Here is a 15,302-nt window from a genome sequence, read left to right on the forward strand (position 1 = left end):
TTTTACTTAACTTCAGGACATCCACTTCTGGGAAGACTGACAGCTTTCTTGAATGTTTTTTTTGCTGGTCGATAATCATTTTCTCTGCAGAATGACGAGAAAAACAGTGCTTGGAAATGGTCTTGTAATCCTTTTTAGATTGATGGGCAGCAGCAACTGCTCCTCAAAGATCACTGCTGACTTCTGGTTATATAGTGGTGCTTGGACTTGCCCACAATCAATTAATCAAATGCATTTGATTATAGCAGCACCTGGCTGCTTCCTTACCTCTTCAGTCTTATGGAGGCAGTCTCCCCACACATATCAATCTAGTTTTTTCTTTTTATAAATAATGACACATTAAACTGTCAGGTGCTGTTGTTTGGGAATATATTTATCACGTTTTAAAACCTGAGGACCTCTTTTTATCATAAGTTCTGTGCATTAGTATACTATATGATAGAAAGAATAAGTAAGATGTTCTTTAATTTCTTGTGTGTTCCCTTGCTACACATGGACTTTCTTGGTAGCAACATGGGAAACTCTTCCACCCATTGTAAATGTGGTAGAGAGCGTTTTTGGAGGTTTGATTCTGGATTTTATTTGTTCCTTTCGTCTGTCTGATCTCAGCAGCTCAGGAAGCAGTTTAGTGGTAAAGTCACAGTTTCTCTTTAAAAACAACTCGAAGGTGTCACTGAGGAGCCTCTGTTTGACTCAGATCATTGTTAGCCGCAGCGCTGGATGCAGTTGTTTGATAAAAAGAAATGTCCTTTCTCAGCGCTGCGAGATTGACTTTCAGTCCAAAACAAATCCTCTCTGTTTTGCATGTTAATTTATTCCCGTTTGCTTCATAGAAGGGGAGAAAAAAAAAACAGTTTCCTTTAGGAAGTTTGTAATAAAAGCCTTGCGATCGATGATAATGGCATTTGTGCTTGTGTTTGTCATCTTCGCAAAAGCAACAGTGGTGGATTTTCCACAGATTTATTTGTATACTAGCGCTGTAAGTGGCGTGTAAATTATCCTAACTGTCTGTGTGGCTCTTTATCTTTGTAAGCCAGTTCTATTAGACCCTATCCATTAATGCCCATAGCCCAGCCAATCAATGCTTAAATAAAAATCAGCTCAATTTGTGGCATTTTATGCAAACGTCCAAACTCCAACTAGGCTGAGTGTTTGCTTCTTTTGTTTTTATGATGCTAAAAGAATAGCTATACAAAAGAATCAATAGCACTTAGTTTGGGTTACACTGGCTCGTTCTCAGACGAATGCTCCACATTCCTACATAGAAATGAGTTTCATACACTTTGGTGTAGTTTCATTCATTTCATTTCAATTTATTCATTTTAATTCTAGCCAACACCATAGTGCATTCGTTCATTGTTGATACCCACTTTATCCCGATCGGGGTGGGGGACGGGAGCCATTCCCAGCTGTCTTAGGACTGGAGACGGGAGAGTTCATCACAGAAACAAACAGCTGTGCAAACTCACACCTGGACTCCTCAGTTAACCTAACATGTACGGTTTTAGACTGATCCCACACAGATTCAGAGAGAGAATACTAAAATCTCTACATAGACAGGCCTCAGCTGGGATTTCAACTTAGAATTTGTCTGATGTAAAGCAACATCCCTGACCACCTTAATCACAGCGCTGCCTAATCCAAACCTACAGGTAACTAGAGAGGGTTTAGAAATGCAGGAGCTGCGCAACATAAGTGCTGATATGAACACAAACACATGCCCAGAGCTGCAGCTAATACCAGTGTAGTCGTGTCTTCTTATAGAGACGTTTCCTTCACAATGACACATTTCATCTTTAGTTATTTGTCTTTGGATTATTTTAACCCTAAAGCATATTTAGTTTGGGCAACTTTCTACTTGAAAGTGTTAAAAAGTCGTCACTCCTTTCAGCAGTTCTCAGAGCGATAGACGTAGGATTTGGCTGCAATAAAGCTAGAATTGAAAGTTAGCCTTGTCATTGACTTTAGCTCAGAGCTGCTAGCAGGACAGTAAGGATTTGTTAGTCTGCAGTATTTTTTAAACAATTCTCAATATCTAACAAAATATTTTACTATACGTTAAAATGTGGAAGTTACAATTCCACCACTAGAAGTACTAAAAAAATAAAACACTTATAGGAACTAGATAAAAAGAAATACAATCATAATGGTGTTTTGTTGGGAAATTGTTGACGTCATCACCATTTAAGAGATACAATTTTCAATATTTTTCATTTGACATACTGACACAAAGGCTAACTGTCTGAATAAGAAACAAATTTTGACTGACTCCAAAACATATTTGTGCGTGTTTCATTAAGCACCATACAATTACTTAACAGTCCGGGGATTACGGGTAGATTTGACAGCACTGCAATCTGCCCCTGTGTCTCTTTAGCACTGATAGGATCAGAGAAACAGCCAGCAAGGCATCTGTTTCAGCGCATGTTTTATTTCTTCTCCCTCTTTCCTCCCTTATTGTCTCTTTCCATGCATCTTTCTTGTCACCCCCACCCTGAGAGCGAGAGAGGAAAACAGCATCGATCACTGTTAAATGACTGACCACTGCCCGTTGGTGGTACTAAATGCATCTCCACAATTGAATAGAGGCCTAAGTGTGTGGTAAATGCTCTCAATGGGTAAATGAATTTGTGGGTTAACTCGCTCTAAGAGTGTTTCGATAAGACAAAATAATAAAAACACCAACAGGACACATTTTTCTTTTGATATATTAAGAATAAAGTCCAGCTGAAACTCTTAACTCTCACATTTATCACCACAAGCCCTGTGTATTAAAGACAAAAGCACTCGGGGGATAACCCAAAGACAATTCAACTTTATTTTCCTCATATAGATTTAACTGTACACAGTTCATACCATTACACAGAAGGCATAAATGAATAAATCCAGTGCTCTCTTTTACATCTTTTTTTTTCAAAGACACATGGCAATAATAAATAGCACTCATGAAACAGGACAGTCTACTAGTTTCAAACTGTACAAAATTTACAACAATAAGATGCAAACTTCTGAGGCAACACAGACTTAACAAAACTGTAGTGATATTTTCCCTGTGTTAGATTCCATGTCAGACCTTAGATTGCAGCCAACAAATTATTGTCAACATGTGAGGAACCAGAGAAATTTTTACTGCGCGTCTCTCAGCCTTTACAAAGAAGGAAATAAGGAACAAGGCAGTGACAAGTTTGCAACTAGGATGTAAAAATACATGATATTATTTACTTTTTAAAATTACCTTAAATGATTATGAACCCGTTTCCTCCACAAACCGACCACAAATAAATGAGAGAAAGAAATTGATAGCTGGATGGATTATAAGATGGATAAATATCTGCAACTTATTGGTCATGAAAATAGTAAAAAATGTGCATTTTTTAAAACCCTGACTAAAATCCTCTGAGTCAATTTCTTAACTCGGAAAAGAAGAACTAGAAAATGGACAAATAAATACCTAAAATGTTTATTTTAAATAACCCAGAATAAATGATTTATAAATATACAACTGAAGAAATTATTCTCTCTTTTAAACACAAAAGTTTTAATTGTCTTGTTCTCTTGACTCAAATTTCTCCCCAGTAGAGTTTGTTTTGGTGTATAACTTGTGGGCTGTAATCTACCATTTTTCTTAATCGTGTCACTTTCTTTTTGTTCATTTTTATTCTGATAAAAGACAATTGAAAAAAGCAGAACTTGACCTTTTATTTTATTTTATTTTTTATGTTTTTTACAAAAAGGTGCCTACATCAACTGTTTTCTCTTCAGAGAAACAGGAGAAAAGATCCAAGGGGTGTGTTTTAAGAAAACTCTCTTAAATCGAAACGGCCTTTGCTTCTAACATGCTTAACAAGTGAAAATCAAATCTTACTGCCTAAATATACTTTGCAAGAGAGTCACAAACGTTTCAGTGAAGGCTCTGCCTGTTTAAGTTGCTGTGTTGGCTTTATGATGCACCTGATGGCGCCAGAGAAACAACCCGGCAGTCGTGCCCACCCTGACGCTGAGGTGTCAGCTCAGAACGTAGCAGACTTTGTTAATCCCTCTGACACAAAGGCCCAGTCAGTAGGCAAACAGGCTGACAGAACATCTGGAGTGGGGAAGTAGGTTGACAGCAGGCAAAGCTCTGGCTGCTGGACTGAGGAGATTACCAGGAGAAGCCCTGGATGTGATTGAAGAGAGCGAGCACAAAAGTTTTCTTTTAAAATCTGCGTTCCTTTTAATACTTAAGTGTCAAATCCAACGACTGACATTTGAATTCCTCTATATTATCTGCAAAAAATTTAAAAATGCATGTCTTATAAATAAATATCTTCTTGTCATACATCTGTGTGTGATCTACAGTATAAATAAAATCACTGAAGCTGAACGTCTCCACTGTCCTGTAACACATATTCCTGTTGAGTCCTGGTGTGACAAAGTTTTTAATACTGACAGACTCTCAGACAGCTTTTTTTTTTACACACAGAAGGACAAGTCAAGCACCTATAGATTTACTGTTTCGCAAACTCAAACAGGGAAAGTGACAGCTTCTGAAATGGCGGGAAGGACAAACAGACGTACAGACCAACGGCCATCTATCTCCTAAATACTTGTAAGCTCCAAAAACATGAGCATGTTTCAGAATTCACACTTGTGCCTCTGCTCTTGTAAATTTCTCTCCGAGTGAAACACTGTTTTGTTTTGTTTTTTGCCTTGTGCATATTTCTCTCTCCTCTGCATTCCTGTCTGTTCATGTAGAAAAAGAAGAGGAGAGTAAAGTGCATTGCCAATGTAAAGGCTTTGATATGACCAGACAGCAGTTAGATTGAATCAGAAGCATGCAGACGAACTTCTGGGTCTAACGGGGGATTTTAATCTAGACTACAGCCCTGATCTTGTGGTCAGGGATGGTGTGTATTCTTCTAGGGATGACACAGTGTTATGATCCACCTATTTAGTCTCACTTTCAATGAGTGAAGCAAAGAAACGTAGACAATACCAACAAAAGTAAAGAATGATACAGTGTTGAACATCCAGCACGTTCTTCACTGTTTTTATCCAGTTTGCACAACTGAACCACCTCTGATATACTTTTTTCACCAAAGTCTTTAAAGGTGATTCAAAGAAATGTAAAATTAAAAAAAGAAAGGAATAATTTAAGTCCGATTTGACGTAAGCTGAGGGTTCAAAACTGGGAATGGTCCATCTCATCCAGCCACGAGGCTGGACTGGTGGGGAAGTCAGGGTATCCTGTACTGCTGCCTGTGGAGAGATCTGAGGTGGGGCCTCCTGCCATGGCCCTCAGAGCCTGTCCCACGCCGCCCGGCCCCCCCTGTGCCACCAGACTGTCCATTGTGAAGCCCAGGTTGTTGAGGAGAGGCGTGTGGCCAGGCAGGGAGGTGATGGATGAAGGCGACTGGGGGAGGCCGTAGGGACTTCCTGCTCGGATGTCATGGTAGGGTTGTCCCGCCGCGTCGACAGAGAAGCTGCCATTCAGCACCGCGCTGCTGGTCACGTCACCGACACTCCCATAAAGGCCGTTAGCGTGGCTGAGATCTGACAGGACTTGGTCATCTGTGGAGAAAACAGCAGGAGTGTAAATACTCTGGCACGCCAGCAGCACTGTCACCCGAATGCACATTATATCCGTGTTATCCTTCAATACAGTTAAGTGCTTTTATGGGTTAGATTTATCATGGCAACATTATGTGGGTTTTATGGAGGTGTACAGTAGGTGAACACTGTCACAAAAACTTAAAGGGATAGTTATAGTTATCAGTAGTTAGGGCCTTATCATCCATGACATCAGTCATAGAGCATGAAGTATGAAGAACCGGGCAGAAGTCTTCCTCCAGGCAAGGCTAACATCTTGCCAAACAAGGGCCTGTTTTATATTGTTTAAAGCAACTTTTTTTCCCAAAATCTCATACTGGTGTAAAAGAACGCTACAATCACTAATATTAAACCTCCACATTTTCTCATGACACTGTTTCTTTAGTTTGTTGCTGTTTTCTCAACCGAACAGTCCGTGTTACTATGTTAATGTATGTGAGCCGAGCTTAATGCACCTCATGAGGCTGCTAAATGTATCTGTCCACTTGATCAGCACATCTATCCAGTTAAAGGTTTTCTCAACATTCAGCAGACCGATACGTTCAACAGCATCAGGCACCAATATTTACCCAGCTGATGTAAAAAGAGGCCTTGTTTGGTAGTTAGTCAAGCCTGGATGAAGACTTTTGCCTCTTTCTCCAAACTCCCTGCTTCGTAACTGATGTCACGACTGAGAGGGTACTAACTATGGAAAACTATCTGACATAACATCACTTCAAAAATGACTTCCCCTTTATTAAGTTCTGTCAGTGGAAAAAGTTAGACGATGGTTTGATGGTTTCCACAGTAAATTAAAACTCTTGAAATTTCCTCTAAAGAAATTTAAATTTTAAAACAGTTCATTCCTTTCATCCTGAAGCTTTTGCCTGAAGTACATATAGCCTCTACAGTGCTGGAAAAAAAAAAGATCCATTTGTGTGAAATGATCAAAAGTAAAAGCCACATGTTTTCAAAGTTGCAGGGTCTCCAGCCGACGGCTCCACCTCAAATCTACACCTGCATCTCGATGTGTGCAATTACTGCGGCACAAAATATTTGTTTTCATCTCCAATCGATTCCCTGGGTGCCTCCAGTATAACAACAAAGCCCCAGAGCGCTTTCTCTCTAATTGACTAAAAGCCTCACATGCTTTATAGAGTTTCTGTTACCATGTTTTCATTTCTCATAAAAATAGCTTTCTTTTGCAAAGTGGCTCAGAGACTTTTACGACCGTCCAAAACGGGAACTGCGAATATTTAATAACAAAAGGATATCTAAAATTGCCATTTGCATCCCACCAAGGCACCTTGCTCATTTCCGATAAGCTTCATCACGCACATAAGCAGAGGCCGGAGGCGCCAGCAGTCCCAGAGAAAATGTGGAATCAGAAAGCCATTTTTGATTTGCACGAGAGAAATAACAAAGAAAGCAGCAAAACAAACAACAACAAAACATGCATTCAATATCTGCAACTCTCATGTCATTTAACAGCTTGAAGGTTCCCTTAATCCTATTAACACAACACCTTGTCTGATAATTCCCTTTCAGGGACGGCTGTCTTAGATGAATGGATTTTTAAAAATAATTACCTCTGAAGCTCAGTTCACTGTCGCTGAGGCCTGCGTCGTCGGCTGAGCTCTCCTTCTCCACTTTGGTTCCTCCTCGGCTGCGTTTGACACTTTTATAAAACTGGGTCCAGCGGTGACGACCTGCATCTTTCTTCAGACGCTTCTCCTTCGCTCGCCGGTTCTGGAACCAAACCTGACAGAAATCACAATCTTTATGAAACTGAAAGTTATTTGTAACATTTGTGTTTACACTTCAGACTTGCTATAGCAAAGAAGATTGTCACACATAACTTTTTTGTCTTTAAAATGTAGTAATTGCTTCAAATATCAGATGTTTTAAAGCTATTTAGTTTGGGGAAAAGTAGCATGTTTTAAATGTAAAATGACAAAACAGATCAGATTAAAGTAGATTATTATAAAAAGGTTCCATATACAGCTCACTGGTAAATATTCCAGTGAAAATGATAAAAATAGGGTCAATAAGTAATTACATAATACTGATATGAGTGAAGTGTGTTTACATTTGTAATTTTAATTTGGACAATCTCTTTTTTTTATTTGGATGGTTTAAAATCAGAAGCATGGTTATTTCTGGCATATTCTTTTTTCCTGACAGTAAGACCAATATGAAATAACTACAGTTCATCAAACATACTGATAAGACTCCTGATCACATATTAGGGCCTCCCTCTTTTGTCAAATTTTGATAAAAATCACATGTATACACAATACATTTTTATTAATTAGTTTGTCTTTTTCAAACATTATTTTAATTATTTTTTTCACATTTTAAAAAACAACAAATAAACACCTTCCACCTTGACTGATACCCCTAACAGGCTAATAAACAAGAAGTGAAAAAAAACAAAAAATCCTGTGCCTTTAATGTAAGATAGAAAGGGATTCTAGATTATTTCAATTGATACAACCCTATAGGCACAAAGTCAGACAGATTTGTTTTCAATTTAAGTAAATAAAGGACCTCTCTATTCCTTTTTGTATATGTAGGTGGAGCTGCTGGTTTCCAAATTAGCAGTATTAGCCTCCTGGCCAGCAGAGTTGTAAATGGTATTAAGTCCTTTTTAGCAGCAGAGAGAGCAAGTGGAGTAGGCCACACCCTGAATAAGGCCTTTAAGGCATTGAGAGTGATACCCTCTCTAGTTACACTAATAAACATTAGAAAAATTTAAGACCAAAAGAACCTCTTCATGGAGGGACAGCTCCAAAACATGTGAGTAATTTGCTTTGGCCTGTTGGCACTAACCCCACAGAGGAGACACTGTGTCAAATATTTTTGCGAGCCTGGCTTTGGTGTAGTGAGCTTGATGTAGGATCCGATATTACATGAAACTGTGGCGATCACAGACCGAGGAGCTGTGTGCCCTCTAGAAAACGTTCCCCCAGACATTGTGTGAAATCAAGAATCCCAAGCATGTCTCCCATGCAGTTTTTAACACAGTGGAAGAGTTTGAAACTGTAAAAATATTTAAATATATAGAAGGCATCGCTTCTCCCACTGAGGGGAGAGGTTGCAGGAACACTTTAAAATCAGGGGGAGGCGGGGATTCTGGAGATGAGCTACAGACATAGTGTCAAGCTTGAAGGTGTCTGAAAAAATGTGTTTTTTAAGGAGAGAAATTTTACTTAATAACTGCTGAAAAGAAGCAAAACTAAAATCAACATACAAATCTCTCCAGGTTTTTATAGTTAACCTAGCCTATATCCAGAAAGTGTTATCCAGTAAAGATGAGGGAAAAATATGAGCTCCAGCAGAGTGTTTTATTTGTTAATTTATAACAATTCTGCAGTGAGTGGGTCAGTCGCTGTGTTTCGTTTCAGTCTGAGGTAGCAGTAACCTCTCAAAACTAAAAATCATCTACCTGCACAACTCTCATGTCCAGCCCTGTCTCTGAGGACAGCTGCTCTCTGACATGGCGTGCCGGCTTCGGCGAGTTCTTGTAGGCACTTTTGAGGGTCTCCAGCTGCTTTGCGGTGATGGTGGTCCTCGGTCGCTTGGTCCCCGCCTCTGAGTCGTCTGAAAAACACACCATTACAAGCCTGAGTGGCATCCCCTTTCCATTTGACTTGTTGCCTCAACAGGCTGTGCCCCTCACAACCTTCGCGTGAGGAGTGTGTGTGTATGTGTGTGTGTTAAATGAAGTGAATGGTCATGCATGGCAGTGTATTATTGTCCTTGTGCATCTGTCCCGCTCCCACAGCAGAGGACATAAATCTACTCGGTGCCAGAGGAGAGGAGTTATTGGAGCCTCACCATATAAGAGCACTGGTTCACTTTACATAATCAATCAGAGATGCATGGAAATCTCAGAGGAGAGGGAGGGACAGAAACAGCACAGACACACACCCAGATGACAAACACCAACGATCCACAGTCACAAGTTATTTCACTGCGCTGAGGAGTGCATACAGCTTGATCTATCATGCTCCTCTGCAATTCTGATGCAGCAAATTTAAGTCAGGGCCCTTTCAGCACTGAAACACACGGCCAGAATATCTTACATGAGACTGCGAGTGCAGCTGTACTTCTATTTTTTTTCATCATCTCAAACGATTTTGTTTCTATAAATATACAGTAAGTACCTACCGTTTTGTTTGGCGGTCTCATAATCCACCTTGCACACCAGCCTCCCGTCCTCCATGAGGTAAAACTCATCCCCGGTTGCCAGCTGCCTGCTGCACATGATGCAGGCGAAGCAGTGCAGGTGATACACAAAGTCCTGCGCCTTTCGCACCACCTGCGTCGGAGGAATGCCCTGTTGGCATGATGCACACTTTGTTCCAAAACGCCTGAAGGAAAACATGGTGGGGATACCATTAGTGAGCAGACTGAGAGTGACAGGGAGATTCAAATTTTACAGGTTGTTTCTTCAAATGCAGAGGAGAATGACGGCAGAGAGTCTGAATTATTTGACACTCCAGCTGTCGAGGAGGGGGAAAAAATCCACGATGAAGGGCATTTCTGTTAACAATAGATTTCCCAGCAGTTTGATTGATGGACAGTATTGATGCAATGTATGAGGTGTGCATGTTTGCATGCTTATGTGTTTGTAGATGAAGTATGGAGCACTAAGGAAGAAGAGGAGGAGGAAGGCTGCATTCAGTAAACACACCCTGAGGAGAACCGATAAAACACTGACTCAGGAGAAGCTTTAAATCACATGACCTAAAATATAAACCAGCACATCTCCAAACACCAGTAAAAAATCTCTCACTCTGTTTTTTTTTCCCATCCAACATTTGAAGAGTTTGAACATGTCCCCCCTCGCCGCCCCCCTGGGTCAACTAACACACTTAGACTCCAGAGCTCCTCAGGTCTCATTCAAGCTTTGAGCATTAAAACCTTTCAAACATGATTTAGTAAAAAGCCCAGATCTGCTGATCCCGTTTTGGATGAAAGTCAAACTCGATTTTCTTCTGTAATGCTTCTGAAATCCAATCATTAAAAGAAAAAAAAAAAGTAAAATGGCAGGAAGATTGAGGAAATAAAGGGATTTTGCATTCAAAGCTCTGTTAAAGTGAGATATGGAAATTGGAAAAAATTTGAATACTTTAAGTGTTGCTGGGACTAAATTGGTTAATGGGGCTCATCTTGACCAAATTATGAGATCTATAAATAGACAGGTGTTTATCAAACAGAATCAAAATTCAATCCAGGCAGCTGTTTACCAGATGTGTTTGGTTTCAGGTCTAGCACTCCATGAAGGAATACATGCCACTTGCCACATTTTATTCCAAAGGTTTAAACTAAAATCATCTTGTGCTAAGAGGAATTATAGCCATTTTAAATAAATATATCCTTGGAATGGCATTATGCACAGTCTCATGGAATATTGTGACATCTTGCAAGATGTGTTAGCAATCAGATTGTGTGTTTAGGATGACTCTAAGGTACTACCACACCTAGTTTTAACCTGGTTTTTACAAGACATTTATAATCATTTTTTGCGTTGGCTAAGGTCAATTAACTGTGGCGGCCATCTTGAATCAGGTTGACTCCGAATGTTAATGAGTTTTAAATGTACGTCCAATGATTACTGTCTGAGAGTTTCACTAAAATCTATTCAGCGATTCATGAGATATTTTGCTAACAGACAGTGTTGACTCTAACAGTTAATGCCAAAGTTTTAAGTAAAGATGCCACACAACGCGCAGCACTCAGAGTATTTGTTGTGAATGATTCTCAGCTACTACCACACCAAGTTTTAGCACGACATCTGTAAAATCGCCTGGATTGTAGTCATTTTGGTGTTTTCTAAGGTCAGTTGGCTGTGGCAGCCATCTTGAATCGGATTGGCTCCTAACGTTAATCAGCTGCAGATATAGATCCAGTTATAATCTGCCGCAAGTTTCATTAAAATCAGTCCGGTGGGTCATGGGGTATATTGGTAAGACACGCACAAACACGTGCAAGAAAGGGGAAAATTTGGAAAGATTTTGTATTTAAAAACAGTTAGATTTAATTTAAACATTTCTTTCGGATAGAAATGTTAGTTTATCAGGTTGCAACTGTTTTTGCAACATGTAGAAAAACAAAAACAAAACCTGCGCGACAGTCAGAAAATAGAGAACTAATTAAGATGGAGAGAACAAACATGAACCCGATAATAGAAGCAAAGAGTCAGGAGCTGATACTGACTTGAAGAAGTCCTCCTTGCAGTAGACGCTGCCCGCACGGGAGAAGCATTTGTCGGCCAGAGGAGTGTGACAGTCCGCGCACTTCAGGCACTTGGAGTGCCAGTGTCTGTCCAACACCTTCAGGATGAACTTATCCAGGATGTGCTGACTGCAGCCCGCACACTGAGGGATCTCTGCCGGGGTGGGGAAACAACACATTCAGAAATATTATTAAACCAATTGAACTAAATCAACAGATTTCAGTGCGCAAAATTAATTCAATCACAGGTTTTCTGAGCGCGGGTCTGTTGATGAAATCAGCTGTAAAAGCTTTAAATCAAACAAATTTTCATGATTTATGTTATTCTGCTCGGTAGGAGATTTAACAGTAAATAATGAAGCTGTATGATTTATAAAACACACTCGGTTTTATGGTATTTTAGAAAGCTGATTTTATATATTTTCTCTATTTTTTGGCAGGAAAACCAGTTTTTTTAAAAATATATATATATACATACATATATATAAAACAGACTTTAAAAAAGGTGTCTTTGTGAAGGTGTATGTCTCTGTCCAAGGTGCTGATCTCAGAGCTGCCCGCCTGCAGAGCAAAAAAAAAGCTTTTTTTTTCTGACGACATATTGATTTTTTTTTTCTCCTCAGTCTTAATTTCGTTTGCCTGTTCCATCTCGAGCTTAATTAATCCCTTAATGATTTTATGGAAAGCATGGTGACAAGCAGCGATCGGGAGGTGAGGCGGCTTGTGGACAAAAATCAAGGTCAAGGCAAGGCTGGAGCTTATTTTAGTGCGAGATTTAAAAAATAAAATAAAATAAGTGCAGCAGTAAAAAACACTTGTATCCATTCAAACACAGAACCCCTTCATATTCACTGACTTTTATATAAAAAAAGATGCAACTATCTGCTATTGTTATTTTAAATAAGATATTTTATCTACAATTTTAGCTTTATTTGTATTTCATAACATGTTTTTATTTTTACTGTTTATATCTCTAATAAATTAAACAATCTATCAGCAAATTAATGCAAGACTTATCTTCTAAATTTGTGTTATGAGTTATGAATAAAACCAAGTAATAAAATTATTAATAGTAATAGATTATTTCTTTTGAGAAATATTCCTAATATAGCCCCCTTTTAATCCCATCACTGCACAGAAGTCAGAGCTCACATCCTCTGCAGTCAAGGCAAAATGCATTTAAATTTTATTTATTCTTATATAGTAATCTTTGATCTTATTTAAACAACCCGCGAAGATGTGTGCATGTTGCAATCATTTTAAGTTAAAATTTAAAATAAGAAATGTTTTCAAAAAATACGAGCAGTATTAATTAGTTGAATTATGATGTTCTTGTTTTTCAGGACTAGAATTTGAAGCTTCGGGTTGAAGCTCCAACAACAATAAATGCTGCAGTTATTCCCTCAAAGACACGTGTTGGACTGGGTTTACTTCATCCAAAAAATAAAAGAACAAAAAAATATAAAAAAAGAAAATAAACTTAATTAAGGTTAAAAAAAAAAGCAAGCGAAAGATGATCAGGAGCAAGAAAAAAACGGTTTAATTTGTGTTTTTTGTCGCCTTTAAAATAGGGGGATCACCTGGATGAAGCTGAGAGAAAAGGTGCTGAAAGCAAAGCAGCACCATTCTTGGCACTTCCTGTTCGCACGTGTCTGACAGCCTCTCGTGCTCCCAGTGATCAAATGATTTGTGTTAATTAAATGTGAAGTTAACAGTGTTTAACCCAGACTAACATCCTGCTGTTTAAGGTTTGGACTGAACTGAGTCAGCAAAGAGTTCCCCTCTGTGCACCATCATCTATATAGATATAAAATACTTTCTGCTGTTTTTTATTCCTAAAATAATCCAGGTTTAAATCCAGGATGGATCCTGGCTCTGCAGGGGGCTGAGTGGCAGGATCTTTTCTCCAATCTTTTAATCTGTCTATAAAATTAAAGAGCATAAGCCGACCACACATACAGTTAAATATGATGAAGAAACTCCAAATCGCTTTTGTTGTTTTTAGGTGGGTAGCACAATAAAAACACAAATAAACCAAAAAATACGTTTTCATTTCTTTAATATAATTTTCTAAAGCCATAAAATAGAAACAGATCCTAAATTTAAAACCCTGTTTTTGAATATTATTAATATTTGTTGTTATTGTTTGCAGCAGTAATTATCTCAGCTTTATCCCATTTTGTTGTGGATTAATTTTTTTTTTTTTTTTTTGGGGGGGGGGGGTCCAATCAGCCTCCCCATCTGCACAATTTTCCCATTTAAATAATTAGGTCAAAGCAGAAATGTTGCACGAATCTTGCAGATTATTTTTAAAAAAGGAGGCGTCTGGCACAAATTTAGAGTAAAGTATTCCAGATGCTGAAAATCAAAAACTACCATTATTACCCATTAGAAGAAATATTTTCTCTGATGCGGTAAAATGAGCTCCTGATTGTCCTGGGCCTGGCAGCTGAAACGTGTGAGGCGTTTAATTTGAGCCAGTAACGAGTGTCAGTCACAGTCAGTGTGTGTTTTGTCTGATGGCGGATGATGACAAGCGCGTCCTGATCTCCTGACCGCTCGCAAATTAACAGCTGGGAGGTTCGGTGTGAGCTCAGGAACACTGGCAGAGGATGCTGCAAAGTTTCAGGCCGGTGGCAGAGCATCAGATGCCCACTGTTGCACTGCAAAATCAATTATTACTATCATTTTTTTTTACTAATTAGGGTGGATCAAAGTGGCGTTTTTGCGCCACTCTAGTTGATCATTGCTGGCTAAAAACGATAAGTCTAACATTTTCATTTATTAATCGTCTAAATCTAAAATTTGCAGCTTTTGGGATGAAAGATAGCAGTGGCCTGTCAGGCTCCAGTCTCTTACTGTATCTGAGCCCCCACTTCCCTGCAGATAAACCCCGCTGCGCACTCGCCACAGAAGCAGGGAGAGGAGATATTTCTTTATTTGTGTTTATTTAAAAAAACAAATAAAAAGCCTTACGTTGCAGTGGCACTCCGAGAATCTCCGGTAAACTCTTTACAGGACTCTCTGTCGGTAGGACCGCCGCACTTTGCATCATCGTGATCCAAACGCACGCACATACACCCGCAACACGGTGCGCGCACTCCTCCCCCTCGTCCTGCCTCGTGTGCCAAAATTGAAATCAAAATAATAATAATGAAGAGGATGGAGCGGTGCCGGTGCTGTAGGCCTGCCTCCACTCTGTCCGGGTCAGCCTCTTCCCCGGCTCCTTCCCTATTCCCAGGGTGATGTCCGTGTCGTGCCGCGCCGCACCGCGCCGTGCTGAGCTGTTTTTTGGAGTATATGGCTAGAGGCAGGCTGCACGGTCCATTCAGCGCTGCAGGGGCGGCGGGGTCTGACGTCACCGCGGCGCAGGCTCACCGGGAGCCAATGGGAGCGCACGGAGGAGGAAAGCATCCTCAGGAGAAGGCGAAAGGAGGAGAGGAGGAGGAGGAGGAGGAAGAGGTGTCTAACATAAAAATGTCCCCGGAGAG

At 39.7% G+C, this 15,302-nt stretch overlaps 1 protein-coding gene across 1 annotated transcript; it reads right to left on the reverse strand.

Moving 5' to 3' along the window:
• Positions 1-2,795: 2,795 nt before the first annotated feature.
• lhx4 (LIM homeobox 4) lies at positions 2,796-15,095 on the reverse strand. Its single transcript, XM_017406881.3, has 6 exons — positions 14,788-15,095; positions 11,794-11,965; positions 9,742-9,944; positions 9,017-9,171; positions 7,158-7,329; positions 2,796-5,550 (listed from the first exon to the last, which is right to left on the reverse strand). Exons 1-6 carry the CDS (start codon positions 14,864-14,866, stop codon positions 5,162-5,164), a joined length of 1,170 nt encoding a protein of 389 aa, XP_017262370.1. The 5' UTR covers positions 14,867-15,095; the 3' UTR covers positions 2,796-5,161.
• Positions 15,096-15,302: the final 207 nt, after the last annotated feature.

This window comes from Kryptolebias marmoratus, linkage group LG24 (assembly GCF_001649575.2).
Source record: "Kryptolebias marmoratus isolate JLee-2015 linkage group LG24, ASM164957v2, whole genome shotgun sequence".
Taxonomy (NCBI): domain Eukaryota; kingdom Metazoa; phylum Chordata; class Actinopteri; order Cyprinodontiformes; family Rivulidae; genus Kryptolebias; species Kryptolebias marmoratus.